Genomic DNA, 23,885 nt, shown 5'->3' with positions numbered 1-23,885 from the left:
CTATTTCTTCACTGTAGAATAAAAACTAGGTGATGAGCATGTCCCCTCTAATTATAAAATTATTCAAAGAACACAAAGCAAAAAATAGATTAAATAATCATATAATTCCCTATAGATAAAATTCTTCCAACTCCACTCTCCTCCTAATTGTCTTAACAAAAAGATTAATTGCTAGTGTAGTATAATTTTCTAAATCAACAACCTTCAGCTTTTTCTTTCCTGCTCCCACAACTCCTGAGAGGCAAACACATTCCCAGCACATTGCCTGTCAGTAACAGCAGCTCACTGCAACAGCGAGGTCAGAAAGTGTGTGGAATCGCTGTTCAAAACCATGGTACAGGGGCTTTCCTAGTGGCGCAGTGGTTAAGAATCCGCCTGCCAATGCAGGGGACACAGGTTCAAGCCCCGGTCCGGGAAGATCCCACATGCCGTGGAGCACCTAAGCCTGTGCGCCACAACTACTGAGCCTGCGCTCTGGGGCCCACGAGCCACAACTACTGAAGCCCGTGCACCTAGAGCCCATGCTCCACAACAAGAGAAGTCACTGCAGTGGGAAGCCCACGCGCCGCAACAAAGGGTAACCCTGCTCGCCGCAACTAGAGAAAGCCCACGCGCAGCAACGAAGACCCAACACAGCCAAAAATAAAATAAATAAATAAATTTATTAAAAAAAAAAACACTGTGGACAAACATGCTGCTCCAATAGTAAAACTCAGAATACCACCCCCTACCAACAACACAGTTTTTAAAGTGCCACACTAAAAAACCAGCAACCCATAAGAAAATATTCATAACGTGTTTTTTCAAAGAGCAAGTTCTTTATTTAATATTTATCTAGTACATACTATGTGCCAAGCACTATTGCACTTTATTGTGCCACTTTATAAATATTACTTCATTTAATCCTCTACAGTCCAATGAGATGTGTACCATTATTGGCCTGTTTTATAGATAAGGAAGCTGAGGCACAGAGAAGTTATATACCTTGCTAAGTTTGTTAAGTGACAGAACTGGAACTCAAACTCAGTATTTGAAGGTGTGGACTGTTGCAGAGCAGTAAGTCCAGAAGGTTGTCATTTTTGCTTTAGAAAGATTATGTACTATGTGTTTCTGTGTATACGTTATATACCTGTATATAAACTGCTTGAAGTCTAGAAGGGTACATAGTAACTGTTAACCGTCATGTAAAAAGAATGGGATGGGGGATTAGAGCCACATGGACCTACTTTCAACTATACTGTTTGAATTTTTTCAGAAAGCATTACTTCTTTTATAACAAAAATAAAGTTTAAATGTCTTAAATTTAAAGATACTGGTAATATAAAGTTGTCCTAATGAAATAAACTTATTCTAAATTATTAAGCATAAGTGATAAGTGACACCAAAATCCTAGATTACAACTCTACGGGTGTGTAAACATATGATCAATGAAAAATATTTGCAGCTGTTATTCAAAACACACACACACACACACACACACACACACACACACTCCATAGAAGTATCAATAGTAAAAGTGTTATTCCTCTCGAAATTGGAGGATAGGGCAGAATTATCATAAAAATTCTATAAATATTCCTGTACATATACAAGTAGAAATATACTCCAGGACTAACCCAGCTTACCCTCCAACTGATACATTCTTAGAACAAGGCGTATAATCTTCTTTATACCATAAATGCTCTTTGAACCACATACTCATGAGCCTATTCTATGCTAAAAGTTCTGAAGCCTCTTGTATCTTCAACTTGAATCCTCTGAAATCACCGGGGGAAAAAGAGTGGTAAAGTCACATAAAGAAAGCAGGAACTGAGCCTTCACGTAGTCCAGAAAAGAAGAAATCCAGCGATATTAAGCAACCGCCAGAGGTGCCAGAGCAGCCTGAGCGTAGCCAAAATCACTGCCTGTGTTCCCATACCGCCACCTCCCACCCCCGGCACTGCGGCTCATTCTGGGAGTGCACGCTGGGTTCCCAGGGAGCAGGGCAACAGGAGAATTCTCATACAAAGCAACAGGCAGCGCCCAGGGCTAAAGACGTGAGCCCATGCAGAGCTCAGGAGACTGAGCGGAGGTCCAGATACTGAAGGAGGAGGAGACCAAGCATGAGCTATGAAGTAAAGCTTACCTCAGTTGCCTTTCCGCTTTGCCCCATGAGAATCTTTCCCACCTTCCTCCTCTGGCTTCAGTCCCATTCTTATTCAAGGCTGGCAGTCAGTTAATCTCTCCTGAGTCATTACATAAGTAAATTTCTGATCAGTTTTCTGATAAAGTCACAGTTCAGTATTTCTCACAACCATTCTCTCCTTTCTGCTTAACGGCCCTATGATAGATTAAAGATGACCACTCCTCCCATTGAGAGGCAGGTCTATGTCCTCTTTCCTTGAATCTGGGCAGGCTCTGCAGTGCCTTGACTAACTGAAAATGGCAGAAGTGACCGCGTGCCAATTTGCAGGTCTGAGTTTTAAGAAATTGACAGCTGCTTCTCTTTCTTGCTTGCTCTTGGGGAAGCCAGCCACCACGCGAGAAGCCTAATCACCCTGAGACCAACACACTGTGAGAAACCCAAACGACAGAGAGACCTTGCAGAATGTGACACCATGGGGCATGGGGGCGTGGGGAGGGACAGGAACAGAGCAGGAGCAGAGGCACAAGACAGGTGACTTAAGAAGCCATCATGGAAGTGGATGCTCCAGCTTCAGGTACGCCAGCTGAGGCAGCCCCAGCCAAGCTCCTCCTGAATTCCTGACCCACAAGATGACAAGAAAAATAAAATGGTTGTTTTAAGTCACTAAGATGTAAGATAGTTTGTTAGGCAGCAATAGATAATCAGAACACTACTTGTAGAAGGAGGGGTATCAGCGATACAGCATCTACCGTTCACCCCTGTCAAACGACTCGTGGGAATGGCTGACATTGTTTAGTAGAAGTGAGGATGAGACCCTTTGAGAGGTTCTACTCCATAGGAATCAAAAACTATCCAAAGACTAGACTATCCCCTCTGCAACAGGGGCAGTAAGACAGTAAGAACATTGCAGTCTGTCATCAACTAAGCTGCAATCATCCTTTGGACTGGCTCTTTCTGTATCCCATTAATAGTTTAAATCCAGGTGTGCTGTCATTACCATAAGACAACCTAATTCTTGAGCAAAACATCACTCCTAATGTTGTCCTATATTGTAAAAAACGACCTTCAAAAATCTCAAAACCACTATTCCCGTATTCTACTCTAAATAATTCAATTCTTCTTTATCCAAGATAAATAAGGATTACCTGGCTCTCTTTAAGGGGCACCATCCTTGGCTCTCAGAGGCTAATCTTGAGACTGCTCTAGCCAACTTTCCTAATCTTTTTCACGTCAAGACATGCATGGAAAATGATAACATCTGTATGGTGCATGCACATAAACTGAAGAGTCACCGAAGGGCCAGAAGTGATCTGTTTGGAGGCTCCAGTCACCCTTAGGCTGAGGGGATCTGTTATCTCAATACATATGTAATCCTTTTATGGCCCTTCTGATGGAAAGCTATGTGGTCAATCTTTTTACCTGGTTATCTAGCAATGCAGGAGGAGGTCGCCCTTCTACTCCAATGCCCACTTGTTGGAACAAAAGACTGGAAGTCATCAACCAGCTGCATTATCTAGGAATCCAAGATGCTCCTCTGAGTTTATACTACTCACTAATGCGCTGAGACCCGTAGGAGAAAATGGATGCCTAAATCCTTATTTGTATCCTATGTATAACCGTCTTTTGATGCCCAAATCCTTATTTCTATCCTATGTATAACCGTCTTATCCTACTGCCATTCTATAACCCAAGGGAGCAGCCAGTTAACAGTATGACACAGGAATCTAACATGAATTAAATTAGAAGAGAAAACTACTACAACAGCTGGGTCTGAGTACTTAGGTGGCAAAACAGCATTGACGAGTATGTAAAAGGAAAAGTCAACTGCTTAAAATGAACCTGAACTCGGTAGACTAAAAATGTTTCCAAGGCCACTTCCAGCTCTCTGATTTCAAGGTTTCCCAGACAGAAATATAATTACAATAAAGTATTTCACTTCCACAGCCTTGAACGTATTTGTAAGATCACGGTAGATGGGAAGATAAGAGCAGGCAGACAAATAGTCTGAAGTATTATTATAAAATCACTTACACATTATTGCTCACATGATGAAAACGTTAAAACTTTTAATCTTCCCTGAAGATACCCAATAATACAAAAATATATTTGTACAAGGCTGTTAGTTGCAGCATTATCTGAAACTGCAAAATACTGGAAACAACCTAAATGCCCAAAGTTAGGAGAATGTTTGAATTCACTGTGACACATCACAAATGGAGTACTATGAAGCTGTTAAAAATAATAATAAGTAAAATTTCTACAAACATGGAGTGATATCCAGAACACACTATTAAATGAAAGCAGCAAATTCCAAAAGAGTATACTTAGTTTGCTACCTTTTGTGAGCGAAAATAAGAAAATACTCATGTACCTGCTTTTTTTTTTATAAAAAGAAACAGGAAGGATAGATAAAAATAATTGGTTGTCTACATGGGGTGGATAGGAATGAGTAGAAGGGTTAGGTAGTAACATTTCTTGGTATGGCTTTAACTTTTGGAACGATACTCATGTTTTATATACTCAAAAAGTAAAATAAAATCAGCAAGGATGAGGTGGAAAAAAATCTAAAATGGAGGGCTTCCCTGGTGGCGCAGTGGTTGAGAGTCCGCCTGCCGATGCAGGGGAGGCGGGTTCGTGCCCTGGTCCGGGAGGATCCCACATGCCGCGGAGCGGCTGAGCCTGTGAGCCATGGCCGCTGAGCCTGCGCGTCCGGAGCCTGCGCTCCGTGACGGGAGAGGCCACAGCAGAGAGAGGCCCGCGTACCGCAAAAAAAAAAAAAAAAACTAAAATGGAAATCAAACTGAAACAAACGAAGCTAACTGTAAATCAAATAAATCAGTGTATTAAAAGACGGAAGGAAAGGGAAGGAAATAACCCAAACAACTTTTGAACATAACACTTCATATTTTGTGAGTATACAAAAAGAAACTGTAAACAAATAGTGAATTCTAGTTATAAGGAGTTTTCTTTGCAATGTTATGGGTTAGCAGTTTAGAACCACTTTCTCTGATTATGGCATGGGGCAAACAAGTACATATGCTGAGATAATGGGAACCAGATTCTCTCTGTTAGAGAAGGGCATTACAAATACAGAGAGGGCAAGACTAGATCTGTAGTGAACTGGAATTAAAGGTATCAAAATGGACTCATGGTTACACACACACACACACACAAATATAGACATGTTTATTTATTTATATATATTTATATTTCTTAGCTCCTATTTGCTGAGAGATCTTAGTTTATAAACCTTATTCCCCACTAAAGGGAATGATGGCTACTTGGAGAAATGGCTGATTCCAGGACTGGGGCAGGCTGAGTACAAGATGAGCCTGGAGCACCTTGCCATGCCAGAAAGTAAGAAAGGGCTCCAAGAACAATAGGGGCATGTCAAAATTATGGCCTAAGGAGGCTCCCACTAGCCAAATCTAAGACAATTTGAGCTTCAAAATAAATAACAGAATGTCACAAAATAAAATAAAAATCTATGAGTCCATGTTAATAAAATAAATGAATAAACAAGTGGGTGAGAAAGGAAAGCTCTTCCCTGTATATACTTAGAAGAAATAAGTCAGAAAATCAACATCTTGCAACCATCCTAGTAATAACTGATTCAGTCAAGAATCATCAATGGATGCTAAATTACTAGATGAAAGTTTGATGAGGAATAAGACATCTATACATAAAATCTCAAAGCATCTCCTACAAATTAATAACAAAGGGAAAATAGTAACTTTACAGTAAATAACCTTGCAAATATCACCTTAATAATCAAAGTTAACATCACCAAAATGAGACAAACCAACCTCATATACCTCTTGATGCCCTGAGAATACACATTGCTTCTGCAGTGTTCCTACAAAAACAATGCACAGCCTGAATCTAATCATAAGGAAACAACAGAAAAACTCAAACTGAAGTACACTCTATAATTAGCCTGTTTTCTTCAAAAATACCAAGATGTGAAAGACAAAGACAGGATAAGGAACTGTTCCAGACTGAAGGAGACTATAGAGTTATCACAACTAAGTGAAATGCATGATCCTGGATTAGATGTGGGGGGCAGAAAAGGGAAATAGCTACATTATATGAAGGACATTATTGGGACAACTGGAGAAATCTAAGAATGGAATGTGCATTCGATAATACTATTATCTCAGTTATTAAATGTCCTGATTTTGACCAATACCCTGTGCTTAGTGAAAAGAAAGTCTTTGTGCTTGGGGAAAAAAAAAAATAAAGTATTTCTGGATGAAGGAGCATTATTAGGTCTGCAAATTACTCGGTGGCAGGGAGGGGGGGGAAGTGCATAAAAAGAAGGTTCAAAGGTGTAACACAAATGTAGCAAAATGTTAACAACTGATGAATCTAGGTAAAGAGTTCATGGGAATTTCTGTAGCAGGGCCTCTCACTGTTGGGGCCCCTCCCGTTGCGGAGCACAGGCTCCGGACGCACAGGCTCAGTGGCCATGGCTCATGGGCCCAGCCGCTCCGCGGCATGTGGGATCTTCCCGGACCGGGGCACGAACCCATGTCCCCTGCATCAGCAGGCGGACTCCCAACCACTGCACCACCAGGGAAGCCCAGCAATGTTTCTTTAAGTGTGAAATTACATCAAAATAAAAAGGCTTTCTGAGATTAAAGAAATTTTATTCTTTACTTCCAATTAAGAACATTTTTTTAAATTACTAAAACACAAGGGAAAAGGTTAAATTACCATTGTGCAGAGCCAAACAGTACTATAAACCTGGCAGTAACTTCCCTTTCTTGATGGATGATAAATTAATCCAGTAATAGTATTACAAGATATTAATTGCAGTGGTCCAAGTGACCTTACAACTTTTTCTTTCAATGTTTCTTTTACATATCCAAACTCGGGCTTGTATTTGGCTTCCCAAGCAGAGTCAAACCCCCAGGCTTATCTGCTCTCTCTGCTGACTCAGGTAATAGCGACAATATTTTGCTCTGTTCATTAGGGAAGGTAAATCTGAGTTTGAACTTTTACTCAAGAACAGTACTGCAAAATTTCAGTTTTAGTGATTTAACTCTCTGGACGATGACTAATAAGATCCACTTCTGATGGGGCAAAGCACTGTTTTGCCCTAAAAGCTGGATTTTAAATATCTCATTTAAAAATAAACACCAAATTAAGCATAGCAGACCAATTTCTCTCTTACCTCCTCTCCATCCTAACATCTCACTAAAATGACAATAAAGAAATTAAATCGACATGAACTCACAAAGATCATTTGAGACAAGCACATTTCAACACATTTTTGGGAGTCAGGAAGAAGCTGGAGGAGCAGTACTGATCTTAGTAGCATGAAGGAAGCTGCAGCCTAAGTGCCAGCAGAGAAGAGTGCACACAGGAGGCAGCTCTGGGCTCAGGGACACTGGGCACAGCAGACAGCAAAGGTAAGGGTGGCACTGAGAGCAAGGGGTCAAGGGCTGCAAGCAACAACAGACTCATGGAACTTACTACATCCTGATGTAGAAGAAGAAGAAGAAGAAGGTGGCCTGCCCACAACCTTACAGTGAAGCCCACTACAGACAAGCCTCGCTCACTTACAGAGCTTTTTAGTGCCTCACTCTCACATGAAAATATAGACAAAGATAAAACAAGATCCTTGAAGAAAACCTCTAGTCTGAGAGAATCATTTTGAAAAGAAAAAGAGGAACTCAGAGGAACAGAAACAATGCAGGGAGCACAGAAAAACCTCAAAACAAACAAACTCTAAAATCCAGGAGTAAAGAGAGAAGATACTATAAAACAACAAAGAGCAACAGGATGTATGAAAAAGCAATGGTCAGAAAAATGAGAAAAAGCTCTTGAAAATTAAAAATATTAACAAAATTCAATAGAAGCGTGGAAGGGAAAAAAAAAAAACACCTAGGGAATACCTCAGGAACTAGAACCAAAAGGCAAAGAAACAAAAAGATAAGAAAATTACAGGTTCTACCCACAGTGCTCAACATTCAATTAATAGGAATTGTACAAAGAAAAAAGTACAAACTAGGAGATTTAAGTATGGGAGGATGAGTGTACTCTCAAATGTTTAGATTGAAAAGTCCCCTGAGTACCAATTGCAATCATTGTTGCTTTTGTTGTGCTCATCCATTCACAATGCTTGGTGTCAGTCTATTTATCTCATGTAAAAATAAAATACAGTGTGTGTGTGGAAAAAAAAAAAAGTTCCCTGAGTACCCATCACTAGAAAAAAAAAAAAAAACTAACCATGCCAAGACACATCATTCTGAAATTCCAGGACACCAAGGATAAAAGGAATATCCTAAAAGCTTCCAGGAGAAAGAACATAAAGATATATATGAAGGAACAGTAATCAAAAAGGCATCAGGTTTCTCAACAACACTGGAAGCCTAAAAACAAAGGAATACTGCTTTCAAAATTCTAAGAGAAAAATCTTTTCTAACAGTCTATAGTCACCCAAGCAGTCAAGTATAAAGGTAGAATAAAAGTGTCTGACTTGCATGGGATCAAAAATTTGCCTCTCCTGAGACGGGAGCTAGATGATGTACCCCAGCAAAATGGTCTAATAAACCAAGGAAGAGAAAGACCTGGGATCCAGGAAATGAGAGATCTAATACAAAAGAATAGCAAGGGAATCACAGGATAAAAACTGTCGAGTAGGGCTAGAGAACAGTCAGTTCAGATGGGAGCGAGAGAGCTCTGGGAAGGAAAACTTCAGGAAAAAATAATACTAAGACATTATGTGTTTAAGTGCTTGGAAAATAATATTCATAGACATTTAATAGATTTATAGGTTACATTTGGGAGAAAATGTACAGAAGGCAAAGTAAGCAATTTTTTTTAAAAAAGGCAATTATTAACTCAAAGAAAAATAAAATGCCAGACAAGAAAAAAAGTAATCACCATATTAATCAAAATCTGTAGTCTAGTTATATTGAGAAATGGAGAGAGGGGCAGAGGGGAGGGTAATGCAAACACTAATGTCCTCATTTACCATAGCAAGATATCAAGAGATGATACCTAAAATGGATAAATTAAGAAATAACAGTGTATTACTTAGAAGTATGTAGGTAAACATGACAGAGAAAGCTAAACAGAGCTGCAAGTGGTGGTCTGTGGACAGAAGGGCTGAGAGGAGAGGGGAGGGAGGCTGCTGCTCTACTTTAACCCTTTTGATACTACACTGTACGACTTAACTGTACACGTATTACTTTTTGAAAACATGAATTAATCTTTAAAAGGTAAATTGATATAACAGTCATATCAATTCATGAAGTTGCCTAAACCATTTTTTTAAATCTTTAAAAAAAATGCCTATAATCTATTACATGAAATAAAAATTACAATAGCACTTTATCATTTGGGGCCAGGCACCTACTGAATTCCCTGTATACTACAAGGCTAATTTGCAGAGCTAATGGTACGTGTCCTCTACTAGAGAATGTAATTTCAAAGCTGGCCAAAATTTATCATCTATGTTAACAGATCCAGATACCTACAGAGCCAGAAAAGAGAGGGCATCTGGTCCTGCTGATTTCCTACACAGAGGCAAATTCTGATCCTAAGACTGGTCCCCTCACTGGCTAAAGCATTTCACTGTATTTTAAAATGCATTTCTGAAATCAGTTTTCAATGTCAAATGAAAACAGCATATGGAAATAATGTATGTGAAACTACATATTCTCTAAAACTGTAATGTACTGAATACATTTTTTTATTATTCATTCTGTCACAAACCCAGACTTGTTCAGACCTACTTCGGTGAAAAACACCTAATGATGCTATTATGCTTTACCTATTCTACAGTCTTCAGCTAAATACTGAAACTGTGCCCCTACCTCCAAATGAGAGGAAAGGGTAGTGGGGAGAAGGATTAGAACTGCTGAAGTCAAAGAAGATTATTAAATCAGAGTCAAAATGGGCCACTTTTGCCTTTGGAAGACCAGACACAAATAACTACAGAAAAATTATCCGGGGTTTATATTGTTTCAAAAATAACTTTCCTTACGAAGTTGACTGTACACAGAATGAACACAAAAGCCATGAATCACTTAAGAAAAATTCTGGCATCCAATATTCCATTTATTTAATATAGCAAGATCTGATGCAATTCCACGCCTTTGCCAGCAACCTGATAAGCAAATCCATGGTTAAACAGTAGAGAGATTTTCAAAAGAAATGAATCAAGTCATAAATGTAGACACCACACAACTATTATTTCAAAACAAAAGTGTATGCAAGATAAGAAAAGATGCATATATATATTTTATAGGAAGCACTCCCTCCCATAAATAAATGAAACAATTAAGAGGTTAAGGGACCTCTTATTATCAAAGACTTTACTCAGAGCGGAGGTCTAATATCTGCACTGTACAATTCTTTTCCTAGTTTTTATGGTATATAATATAGGTTAGCACTAAAGCACAAAGTTGGGGATGGGGGTGTGTGAAATTACAACAGTTGTATTTACTGGTGTGCTGCGAAACTGTTCTTTTAAAATCAACAGGACTTTTTAGGAAGAAATGGAAAGAAAAAGCAAACTGGGCACATACTTATACTCTGCTTAAAGGGCTAGATACCCAAGATTACAGAAAATAGGAATCTGTAAACTCCGACAGCTGCTCTAATTATTTAACACAAACCAAGAGTTGGAAATTTTTTACAACCAATAGGTACAATTTTAAAATCGGACCCATATTTCCGCAAAAATCTCTATTAATTATTCAAAGAAAAAAAGCCTGAAAAATATTTTTAAAATGAGTTTCTAAAAAGACTATACACAAACAAAACACCTGAAATAACTGAAATGAAACCGATGCAGTTAAATTAAATTAGAATTAAATTCTCACAGCATGAACGTTGAGCTTTGGAAGCTACTTCATACACATAAGGTGAAGCTTGAGCCAGTTGTTGCAAACAATTTCTCCAATGTTAATACAGCTCACAATTAACATTCAAAATAATTCAAATGGAAACTAGAGTTAATCTCAATTTTACTGTGTGACACTAAAATTTACAAATCACTCAATCAATAATATAAATGGCGGCCCCAGAGTGTCTAAGTTATATATAGAAGTTATTTTTCAAAAATATTATATTAGAATATATCTCTAACATGTTAACTATCAATTATCCCAAGGAAACATTCCATCACCAAAAAAAAAACTTGCTCCCTAGAAATTTCAGCAGGATCTTTACAAACTTGGACCAAAGTCCTACCATCCCAATATTGTACAACAAATGTTCAAGACAAAGGAATGGACAATAATCTATTATTTAAAAAAGAAAACCTGAGTGTGGTCAGTAAGGACAAAGATTTAAAGAAGCTAAATCAACAAGTGTACTACCCTACAATCAGTTAAATTAAACCCGCAAGAACACGACAGTTCATCACTAGCCTGCTCTTCCTGGTGATGAAAATAGTATAAGAACAGTCCATAAAATTCAGAGTCTTCAGGGCAGGTCAAGGATAGACAGGCAAGCAGATTTCTACAAGGCTGCCTTAAACCCAGCTAGAACAAAGAAAAAAATATCAGGAAAGAACATCTACTCAAAATGGAAAACAGCCCACTGATAGAGCTATTCAATCCTAAAGTACAAAGTCTCCAGAAAAACTCCAGTTGGTTATAGTATCTTTTCAAAGACACAAGCTGGTTCATATTCAAAATAAACTCTCAATTCCCTCCTCAAAGAGTCTTATAAAATCTAATTAGCTAGCATCGATTAATGGTGAAGTATTTAGATAAACACAAAGACAACTACAAACTTCATTTTCCAATGTCCAAGTTTAAGTTCAACAACAGTTTTCAAAATCTGAAACTGCCATCTTAAGCTTATCTGCATTTTATGTATCTGTAAATAGCACACATATATACCTAATTTTCAGTATGTCTTAAGAAGGGGGGGGGAAGAAGGGAGGGAAATCTGTTTTAAGCCCTGCAGTCTAAAAACTATAATTAACTTTTACAAGAAATATAATTGGAAAAATCTTAGAATATAACTAGATGGAATCAACAAAGTACCCTGCCTAAAAGCAAAGATTCAAATAACCTCTGAGCTACCAGAGGCAAAAGCAAAGTTCCCTTTCTTAAGAATTCTCTCCCTCTCCCACCCCACAACAAACCCACCTCCAAAAAGAATCTCCTCCAGCAGAAACAAAATGAAAAAATGGGAGGGGGCAACTTCGAGAGCGAAGCACATTTATGTAATAACCGAAAGCTAACTGCATTTTATCCATAGCTATGGTGAGAAGGCTGACTCATGATATCTGAACTAAAGTAATGTGAATTTCAGCCTACAAAAAAATTAGACCTGAACCGAAATTCAGACGTTCAAAAACAGTGTTCTTCCAACTGTACTAACAATCTAGTTCCAACTTGGTGGCACTTTAATCAATAAACAGGGGGAGGAAGGGCTAATCAAATACAGAAATCTAGGGCTTCCCTGGTGGCACAGTGGTTGAGAGAGTCCGCCTGCCGATGCAGGGGACACGGGTTCGTGCCCTGGTCCAGGAGGATCTCACATGCCGCAGAGTGCGATAGGCCCGTGAGCCATGGCCGCTGAGCCTGTGCGTCTGGAGCCTGTGCTCCGCAACGGGAGAGGCCACAACAGTGAGAGGTCTGACTACCGCAAAAAAAAAAAAAAAAAAAAAAAATACAGAAATCTAAAATTATTTTCAAAAGGTAGAATTTAAAATGTACTTTCACATCAAAAATCTTCAAAGGAATTATTCAGAGTATGTTTCCAACTATCTATAATCCTTTAACTTATCAAGCAGTAAGTGACTAGATGACAAAATAAAGACCCTGTTTTTACAAAGGCAAGCCAGAAGTATGGTTTGAATGGTATTTTAAACTTTGGGCTATCTCTAATGCCCCCAAGCATCTTGAGCAACTCTGTTAATCTTTGTTTGTTTCACAATCTATGAAACAGGAAAAACTACAAGGATGGGTAGTTAATTAAATTAGTCAGGATTAAATGCTAGCCAACTGCTTTGAAGTTACTTTATGTTGTTCTCAGCTCTCCTCCTACTGAGTAAAACTCATAGATGAGAAAACATCTGGAATTACTATATATACTAACATCTGCAGACTCACAGCAGTTAAAAGATGATCTCTGTTTACAAATTTCTAAGCCAAAGATCATTCAACAATCGGAAAGATCTCAGGATACAACTGCAATGAACAATTTTTAGGTAAATTTCCTTTCATTGTGAAAGATACCTACTCTTACCTACATTCTCAAACAGACTGCTAACAAATCACAGAGCATCTCGAGAGGTCTTGGCACAAAACAATTCTAGGTAAGATGAACAAGCTGTTCCTGTTGTTAATGGTATTCTCAGCATTCTAAGCTGTCAATCAAGGTAAGCTTCATCACAAATAAACGCTCCAAAAAGTACTAGCCCCTGCTGCGAATCTAAGTACTTCCTCCTAAGCCATCTGTCCAGGAAAGCTCTATTAAAACACCTAGAATGCAGTTGCTCTCACGTTTAAAGGCGCTATGAATAAACATAAAACACTAAGGTACATTAAACAGTATATATTTTCCACTTCAAACATTAATAAACTACTACCCAAGTCTATATGGATACCTAGGTTGAACACGAAACCCACAGGCTGGACACGAATTTTTGTTTTCAAAGAAGGAAAATATATAATACGGCTCAAGAAAGGGGAAATAGCTCAAAAAGAAAAAACAAAGTAGGTTGGGGGAAATGCACTGATATTTGTAAATTACTCCCTGATGGAAGAGGGACTCAATTAAATTTTAAAACAGGAATTTAAATTACTCAATGAGCTACAAACTAAATTACTCACTGTTCTGCTTACTGAGCTACAAACACTAGAAAAACATAAGTATTACCAAATTGAGTTTAAAGGATCCAAAATTAATCTATTATATTCCAGTAAAGAAGGAAATTGCATAAATTTCAAAGAGGAAAAAGTAGGATGGTATAAGAGCCTAAGGCTAATGCTGTAAAAGCAAAGAATGATGAGAATGAGCTATTTTGAGGATAAATGAATAACAAGAAACAGAAACAAAGAGTTCAAATTCTCCCATCAATCCCATCCTCTCTCCTGCTTAGGCCAAGAAGGATAGTCTTTGTATACTACTAAGAATACCATCAGAAAATAACTTTTGATCCATGTGTCAAAACTTCTTCACAACAGCAAAATGTTAGGCTGAATCCCTAGACTGCAGCCTCTTCAAACAAACACATGGAGCACATTCTAAATTCCAGGTCCTTCACATGTACTACCAATTATTCAGAGACTTTGGAAATATGCTTAGGCTGCTTTAAGGTTCTGAGGGCTGGGACTGGGGGTGGATACTGCCAGAAAAACAATTACATTTGACTTAAGCGTACAAATATTATTTTTAAAAAAGTTTAAATTCTTCAGAAAAGCATATAAAAATCAAATGTTAATCTTCAAAATTAATGTGAAAAAAGTATCAACTGTCCATTGACTTTTAACTGCCCCATCCACATTTACTACTAAAAATGGCCACCTGCCCACCTATAAACACAGAATGTCAAACGAATACAAATTCGTTGTGGTAACAACATTGCAGATGGTCAGTTGCTCACAATCCAGTCAAAGTTTACTTTACAGACTAAAAGCTGGAAGTGAGGACTGGTGAAAGCATTCTGGGGAGAAGCTCACTTACTTTCCATTTATTTTAAACATAAAGTTTAAGGCCATTCCAGCCACCATCCAAGTGGAAGAAAGTTCCTTCATTCATTAAGCAAATATTTACTGAGTGTCTTATTACACTCTAGGCACTTAATAAATATTTCATACAGAGTTATTACTAAAATGCAGTAAACGCATTTGACCTTATGATGAACAAATGACTGGTCCTACCTAGAAAATTTAGTCTACTGGGCTTACAAGAGTCTTCTTTAGATTCAGGTTGTGAGAGAAATACGATACAAAATAACTCATCATCCCATCAACGGGATTTCTCACCTTTATCGCAAGCTTTATCACAAACTACAGATTTATTACCAATGACAAGGAATCAATAATCAGAACACCATCCTACTAAATGGATCTTCAAAAAAGGTTTTCTCTCCAATATCCACCCCAAACTACAAAACATTTACTTAATCTACACTTACTTTTCTTTTTTTAAAATAAATGTATTTATTTATTTATTTTTGGCTGCGTTGGGTCTTCGTTGCTGCACGCGGGCTTTCTCTAGTTGCAGGGAGCAGGGGCTACTCTTCGTTGCGGTGCACGGGCTTCTCATTGCAGTGGCTTCTCGTTGTGGAGCACAAGCTCTTGGCGCGTGAGCTCAGTAGTTGTGGCTCGCAGGCTCTAGAGCGCAGGCTCATTAGTTGTGGCGCAAGGGCTTAGTTGCTCTGCGGCATGTGGGATCTTCCCGGACTAGGGCTCGAACCCGTGTCCCCTGCATTGGCAGGTGGATTCTTAACCACTGCGCCACCAGGGAAGTCCCTACACTTACTTTCCTTAGGTAACGTGAGGGCAAGCATGTACTAGAAACTTTAAGAAGCCTTCTCGGACTTCCCTGAGAGCCACAACTACTGAAGCCCCTGTGCCTAGAGCCTGTGCTCTGCAAGCAAGAGAAGCCACAGCAATGAGAAACCCGCGGGCCGCAACAAAGAGTAGCCCCTGCTCGCAGAAACTAGAGAAAGCCCGCATGCAGCAACGAAGACCAAATGCAGCCAAAAATTAATTAATTAATTATTTTTAAAAAGAGAGGCCTTCTCAACTCTTTGAAGAATTAATCACGGAAAAATTCTCATGCCTATGCTATTAAAATATCTCCAATTTAACCGGCTACTTAACCCAAACGCTTGAAGTCTTTGGCTTTCCTTAGTTATTAAAACAGTTGTGTTTAGGGCATCCTTCTAAACAATTTGGGTTTTCTCCTCAGTATTTTGCCACTGGTTTAACTCTTTTACCCACATAAATATGAAATGCCCAAGCCTCCAGCTTCTGAAAATAACCTCTGATATGTGCACTTAACAAAAACCTTGACAGAATGTCCTAGTTTCTTTTATTTAAAATTTTTTCATTTAAAATGAGAATGCCTAGGGACTTTCCTGGTGGCGCAGTGGTTGAGAGTCCGCCTGCCGATGCAGGGGACACGGGTTCATGCCCCGGTCTGGGAAGATCCCACATGCCGCGGAGCGGCTAGGCCCGTGAGCCATGGCCGCTGAGCCTGTGCATCAGGAGCCTGTGCTCCGCAGCGGGAGAGGCCACAACAGTAAGAGGCCCGCATACCGCAAAAAAAAAAAAAAAAATTCCGCCTGCCAATGCAGGGGACACAGGTTCAATCCCTGGTCTGGGAAGATCCCACATGCTGCGGAGCAACTAAGCCTGTGTGCCACAACTACTGAGCCTGCGCTCTAAAGCCTACGAGCCACAACTACTGAGCCCACGCGCCACAACTACTGAAGCCCACGCGCCTAGAGTCCGTGCTCCGCAACAAGAGAAGCCCCCGCTCACTGCAACTAGAGAAAGCCCGCGTGCAGCAACGAAGACCCAACGTAGCCATAAATAAATAAATAAATACGAGAATGCCTTTAGCAAAATTAGACATAAATCAACTTTTACCTCATTAGGAGACTGCTATTTTCAACATTTACCTTAAACCACAACATGGATTAATCTTCTAACCAGTTAGTTTCCTATCTCTCCCCAACTAGATTAGACTGTAACTTTTCTGAGAGCAAGGGACTGACTACTGGACCCCATGGTCCCAGCTAATACATTTTATAAACTCTGTAAGTCTCCACACAGACATAAATGTTGCTAGTTTTAAGGCCTTAAGGAACTCTTTAATATTTTAAAGCTATTTTGATCAGAGCAGGTGTCCTTAACTGTTACTATCATTGTATACAAGTGGGTTCTCAAAGTGTGATCCTGAGGCCCTGAGAGTTTCCAAAACCCCTGCATGGGGTACATGAGCTCAAACTATTTTCATAAATAACACTGATGTTACTTTTATTCTTTACCCTCATTCTCTCACCAGCATGCAGTGGAGTTTTCCAGAAGCTACATGATGTGTGATATCTCAAGAGACTGAATGCAAAAGCAGATATGAAAATCCAGCTGTCTTCTATTAAGCCAGAGTTGCAAAAATTAAAATAATGCCAATCTTCTCACCAATTTTTTTGCTTTGAAAAGTATAGTTATTTTATACAAACTATTATGTTAACAGGTAACGGAATTATTATTGCTAATTGTAATGATTTAATAAATATATATTAAATTTTTTTGTTTTAATTCCTAGTACAGCAAATATCAATAGATATAAGCTGTACAAACAAAGGCTCTTTGGGTTCTTAATAATTTTAAGAGGGCAAAGGGGTCCTGAAGACAAAAAGCTTGAGAACCACTGTGGTACACAATTATAAAACATATACAATAATATATACCAAGGGCTTCCCATAGATAAGAAGCTCAAGTTAATTGTGAAGTATAATTACTTCTTACACCTCTAATCTTGTTGAATAATATATCTCCTTGAAAAGCATAATTCAGCATAAAGCCAGTCCATCCCAGGCCCTATCTAAGGGGCTTTAGATATTTATTGAGAGTCCTCTTTATAAAGATGTTCTGACCTATAATACCGCCTATTACTTGAACAGTGTTTGGAGTTTCTCAAAGTTTTCACAAAAATTACCTTGTTCATCCTAACAACAACCTGTGAAGTAAATGTGAAGTATTACTCCCACCCCCGCTTTTTTTTTTTAACAGATGACATAATGAAACCGATGCTCCAAGGAAACAGAACTACCTCCCAAGGATGTACTGCTACCTAGGAGAGCCTAGGATGTTGGTCTTTTGCAATTTGCTTGGCTGCCTTAAGGCTGTTTCACTGTGGTGTAACTGCAAACTCCCAAAGAAAACAAGGCAAGGGCATTAATTTTAGTGTCCCAGTGCCGAAACAGAGATTTTTCCCTCCCTAATAAGAATGTAATCAGACTCAATACTTGGTCACCGCATTATTCCACACACTGGCTACCCAAAAAGAAAGAAAAAGAAAGAAAGAAACGAAGGAAGAAATTCCAGAGTGCTGGAGAATAAAGGCCAGAATACAAAACCCTCCAAGATGATGAATTAGTCAAGGACTCACAGCTTTTTTTTTTTAACCCCACATTTGTTTATTTATTTATTTTTGGCTGTGTTGGGTCTTCGCCTCTGTGGGCCTTCTCCAGTTGCGGCAAGAGGGGGCCACCCCTCATCGCGGTGCGCGGGCCTCCCACTACCGCGGCCTCTCCTGTTGCGGAGCACAGGCTCCAGACGCGCAGGCTCAGCAGTTGTGGCTCACGGACCCAGTTGCTCCGCGGCATGTGGGATCCTCCCAGACCAGGGCTCGAACCCGTGTTCAAGCTGCACTAGCAGGCAGACTCTCAACCACCGTGCCACCAGGGAAGCCCTCACAGCTTTAATAATCATTTAATCACTGAAACAACAGGCAGGCAAGAACAAGATCAAACTCAATACAAAAACATGAGACTATATCAATGAATGGATGCCAAGAAGTTAAAGCGGAAGGCCCACATGAAATGGGTTCAACTCGTAGAATATGAGCAGAAGAAAAAAACCCACATAAAGTTGCAAAACTAGCTTTATTGGTTCTACAAATCCATGCACATGACTAAAATCACCCTCCCAAAGCAATGTCAGAGACAAACTTCGTTGGAAGATGCAAAGATGACATCCTAGCCCTTGGATAGAAATCACCCCTCCCTGATCAGCTCAGTGCTTTGTGACCGCCTGGAGGGTTGGGATAGGGAGGGTGGGAGGGAGGGAGACGCAAGAGGGAAGAGATATGGGAACATATGTATATGTATAACTGATTCACTCTGTTATGAAGCAGAAACTCACACGCCATTGTAAAGCAATTATACTCCAAAAAAGATGTAAAAAAAAAAAAATCACCCCTCCCTGAAGACTACACATACTAGTTTGTTCTTTTTATCAGCACAAGCGTCTTAGTTATGCTCCAATTTAACTTAAGTTCCTCAAGAGATGCTCAATTTTCTGTATCTCTTTTCCACACTCAAGTGGACGCCCTGACTGACAAAGGCAAGACTGACTCACAACAGGATATCTGCCACTTGCATAAACTCTTTTCCTGTTTTTAGATGCATGTGACCAATGAGGCCATTTTAAAATTTGATGTGAGTTTACCTAGAAACAGCCAGAAGTGTGCTGTCTGCTTTGTATCTATCCCTGTAGTTCACCACAGATGAGGAGAAGTAATTTCATCATTCCTCATGAGGTATGCTTTTCCTAGAGTTTACTTTGGTCATTTTTTTTTTCAATCCCTGGGGCGGGGGTTACAGTTACAGCACCACAGCTCTACCTACAATTATAGATAATACAACACCAACTAATTTGTAAAGCAATTTGACACACCTTATTTGTTGTTTCATATTCAACATTCACTGTAGAAGAAACATTCGTAGGTAAGTTTCTACACCCTCATAAAAGAACTGCAATACTGCACCATAAAACCAATTAACCGGTTAATCTTCATGGGCTTTATGCAGAAAAAGACAATCTGACTTTACAAAGGCAAGCAAAGCATCAAACCTCTGAGAGCTCAAGGAAACCGCAGTTATTTCCATTCCTTATCCCAGGGTACATTTTTCTTTGTGGCCTTACCTGGATTTTTCTCCAAGGACATGATCAACATTTAAGTAACCTGTCAAAAGTGTCAAGGCATTCTCTAAACTATCCTCCCAGCTCCGGCCCACAATGAGAAATGTCACACAGCTAAATCGTACCATTGCTGTTTTCCTCCTTTTATTTCTTCAAATGAACTTAAGATTTTTGAAATGCACAATTCAAATTTTACACTACAACGCAAACTACCACTGATCATCTCAAAGCTTATAAACAAAGACTCTATCGGCGGCACCAGGGCCCTACCAGGAAGTAATCAAAGCAGTGTGGCCAGTGCGATCTTAAGTCGCTAGAGCAGACAATAAGAGGGCACTGGGGCTTCCGAGGGGCCCGGCAGAAGGAGATAAGATGCTTAAGCAATGCAAAAGCATTACATAAACCTAATAACTGTCCTACAGCACATACACTCGGAAATCCCAAAGCAATTTCAAACAAACAAAAATATCTGAAAGGCAACGCGAGCCGCCCCTCCAAAGCAGCTGCTCGATCAGCCTTCTGAGCTTTCTCAGCCCGCAGCCTGTTTTCAAACTTCACCTTCCCGGGCTGATGAAAGACTCCGACCTCGGCCGCCCGAGTTCTGAGCACCTCTCGAGGTCCCGGCGCCCGCTCGCCCGGCGTGGATCTAGTCGCCGGAGCATGGGGGGAAGCGAAAGGAAGCGGGTCCGGGGCAGGTAGCGAAGGGCCCCAGCGCGCCCTGCAGCCCAGACAAAGCTGCGCCCCTGAGCGGCGCTTTTCCCGTCCGGTCTAGGAGGGGACGCAACTCGGGCCCCGCCACACGTGCGGCCGCCTTGTGGGGGCCGGACACCCACTCCCGCGGCCCCCGACCCGGCGACACAGGCCAGCACAACCCCCGGGCACTGCAGGGCGGCGCGGGGGCGCAAGCCGCAGGCCAGGGTCCCCGCTCGCCGCCGTCCCCACGAGCTCGTGGCCCCCGCGGTCTCTATCCCTCGCGGGCCTCTCCTTCGCCGGCCGGACCGTCGGGCCGCGGGAAACAAAGGAGCCGCCGCCGCCGCTCCGCCCGCCTCGCCGCGTACGCTCCCCAGCCGCCGGGCCCGGCTCGCCCGCACCGCTCCCCGAGTCCGCGCGCCGACTGCCCGCGGCCCCTAGACGGCAGGCCCGGCAGAGCCGGGGCCTCGGGTGCGCTGCAGGGCCGCCTGGGGCCGCACTCACCGCTGCAGCACCAGGACGACGGGGAGCCGTTGGGGAACTTGGCTGAGTCCGGGGCAATGCAGACGCTGGAGCTCAGGTGCGGACACTCCATGGCCACGAGGAGGGCGGCGAGGAGGACTGAGGCTCCGAGACCAGGCGGGGGGGGAGGGGCGGAGGAGGGACTCCGAAGGCTCTGCCTGGGGTCGCTCCTCGCCGGGCGCTCGGCCGACGGCGGCTGCGTCCCGAGCCCTTGCGTCAAAGAAAGCAAAAGCTTCCGGGCGCCGGGTTTTCCCGCCCGCCGTCTCCCGAAGCCCGGCTCCGGAAAACGTGGTGCTCCGGCATCCGGGTTCTGCCACCACCCCTAGGCTGGAGGCTTCCGTCTTCCCAGGCCGGCCCCTCCCCTCCCCTGGGCAGGCCCCGCCTACAGGCCCGGCCCCGCCCCCGTCCTCTCCCGCGGGGTGGGGTCCCCGCGCTCGCAGGCGGGTGGCCCAGCGTCGGACAGCGCTCGGAAGTGACTTTCCCAACTCCGCTGTCCCCGGCAGCCGCGGCTTCCCCCGGCCCCGGGTAGGGTGGGGCGCCAAGCCGGGGCACGCCGGGCCGGTCCGCGGCTTTTACACCGGCCCGGCGAGCGCTCACAGTCAGAGAAGACTGACCCTGCGTAGTGTGTGGTGGCCGGACTACACTGCGGTAGAAAATCTGGCCACACGAGAAAGTGTGAAGAAGAAAATTAAAACCACCCGGGCAGACAGACAGCCCCCATTTTACACACGAAGGCACAAGCTCAGAGAGGTTAAGGGCCTGGCCCCCGGTGGCCCAGCGGGATGCATAGGTCCCAGAGCAGTACTGGTTTAGTGGTCTGCTCCCTGCGGCAGGTACGATACTGACTGGGTTCTAGGTTCTGAACACGTGGCCTTTGCCAGCCACCTGGGTGCTGAGTGCGGGGACGATCGTGAATCTGGGTTCAGACCCGGTCACTGTGACTCACCAGCTGCATTACCTCGAGCACGTGGTCGGACATTCGTACCTCACCCTCCGGTGTAAGTTTAAATGAGGTAACTAACCTGGGTGTGCTGAACGGGGCGGTCCCGGTTACCAGGTGATAAAAAGGGAAGGGATCTAACATTTGTTAAACACCTGCTGCTGTCTCCTAACCAGGCACTTAACACACAGTACCTCATTTAAACCTCGCACCACACCGCCAGCTGCTCTAAACCATCCTCCTTTTTACCGCAGGGGAAACCAAGTCTGTAATTGGTTAATCCGTGCCGGGATTGGATTGGATCCCCGCCTCTCTGACCCCTTCGTAGAAAAGAGGATAGGGCAAGCCTCCAGCGGCCGGTAGGGCAAGCGTTACACCCTAGCGAGCCTGCTATCTCTCCGGGGCACGGCCTTGAGGACGTCCCGGGCTATTACGAACATTGCCTCAAAGTTGAGGCTCCTTGTAAAACCCGGCGAAGGAGCAACAGGGCCAGGAGGCGCGTAGGGGGAGGGGTAGGCTGATGTGGCAATCCTGCGGGCTGGGCGAGAGGAGGAAGGAAGGTCAGGAAATGATTAACTGGGCCGGGCCGGGTAGTGGTTAGAGCAGGGCACCTCCCCGCAGTGCAGTCCCGGAGCAGTCCAGGGATGCCCTCTCAGTCACTTAGGACGCCTCGCCATCCTCCCCACCACCGGCCACCTCTCGGTTTCGGCCGCGCACTCCTCTGCCTAACGGTGTCCACTCACCTGCGGCCTCTCTGCCCACACTTTCCTCCCCCCCCCGCCCCTCCTTCACCAACTCCCGGAGTATTTCCAGTTCCTCTGTCAATGCTCTTTGATTGCTCCCCAAGTTTTACTTGACTGCTTTAGAGCAAGCCATCTTGAGGTTTTATGGCAGTGACGAGTTGCGGAAAGTGCAGCTGCTCAAATCCTAGCCCTGCTGCCTACTTGGTGACCAACTTTAGCAAGTGTCTCTAGTCCTCCCAAGCCTTTTTTATCCGTAAAACTGGGGAAATAATACTTATCTCTCAAGGAAGATGCGAGAATTCGTGAGAATTGCCACCCCATAGTAGATAGTCAATAATTTATAGTTTTCTTTTTTCTTTTTAATGACAGCAGGTGAGAGAATAATTCCTAGGAAGGGGGAGGATAAACAATAAATGTGACCTCTGCCCAGGCTGTCCCAACCCTCTCCTCCTATCAACCGATTCTTTTTCAAGGCCTGGCTGTATCAACCTCTGTTTCCTTCCAGAAACCTACCCCCCATTTACGATCCATGCCCCCTCATTTAGCCATGAAACATGCCCTGAACTCACGCCAGTCTTTTATCCTAGCATGTAACAGTTCCTTTTTCACCCCCGCAAAGACTCAGTTTCCTTATCATCTAGACCTCAGCTTAAACATCACTTCCTCAGGGAGGCCTTTCCTGCCCCTGCCCCAACTCCAGGTTACCTCCAGGTGTGTGATGCCCTTGTCTGTCCCCATATTCTGCCTTTTTAAAACACTCTTCAGGCACGTAATTATTTGTTTAATGTCTGTCTTCCCCTTGGAGGTCCATAAGGGTAGCAAAAGAAGTCTGTCTGGTTTCCTGCTGTATTCCTAACATAACATGTGGAACATGGAGGGCATCCAATAAATGTGTTCAATCATGAATGAGTGATCGATTAGCAATGTCTATCATGGGCAGGCGGTTAGGAAGTGGCCCAATATATGCCAGGTAGTCATCCCCTTCTCCCCCGCTTGATCTGTAAATTTCCCTTCAGCTCTGAGTTTATGATTTTAACGGCATCAGGAATGTGAAAACACCTTGTGAGGTGTAATCTGCCAGGGGAGAAAAAAAAAAAGAAAGGAAAAATAGTTTTTATTAGAGTCTTCTCGCCCTAACTAGAATAAAAACCCCTCCGAGCAGGGCCCCTAACCTAGTCCCCCCTGACTGGTATAGACCGCAGAGGGCGAACTATGACTATCAGGCAGTT

The 23,885-nt window shown here is 42.4% G+C and overlaps 1 protein-coding gene across 4 annotated transcripts in view; it reads right to left on the bottom strand.

Annotated features, from left to right (window-relative positions):
- USP3 (ubiquitin specific peptidase 3) overlaps positions 1-23,885 on the bottom strand; it is a 129,039-nt gene that overhangs the window by 73,089 nt on the left and 32,065 nt on the right. The window contains exon 1 of one of the 4 annotated variants that reach the window (XM_029236252.1): positions 20,956-21,194. The exons of 1 other annotated variant lie outside the window; for it this stretch is intronic. In XM_029236252.1, coding sequence (XP_029092085.1) covers positions 20,956-21,046 — 91 coding nt within the window. In that variant the 5' untranslated portion in view covers positions 21,047-21,194. Of the gene's footprint in view, positions 1-20,319; positions 20,701-20,955; positions 21,195-23,885 lie in introns of those variants that run through there. 2 more of the 4 variants (XM_029236253.1, XM_029236256.1) reach the window with 2 other exon arrangements.

The sequence above is a fragment of the Monodon monoceros genome, unplaced genomic scaffold (assembly GCF_005190385.1).
Source record: "Monodon monoceros isolate NGI ecotype Baffin Bay Population unplaced genomic scaffold, NGI_Narwhal_1 Super_Scaffold_21, whole genome shotgun sequence".
Lineage (NCBI taxonomy): Eukaryota > Metazoa > Chordata > Mammalia > Artiodactyla > Monodontidae > Monodon > Monodon monoceros.
The sequence above is the reverse complement of the archived record's forward strand: the minus strand, read 5'-3'. Positions and strand labels throughout refer to the sequence as shown.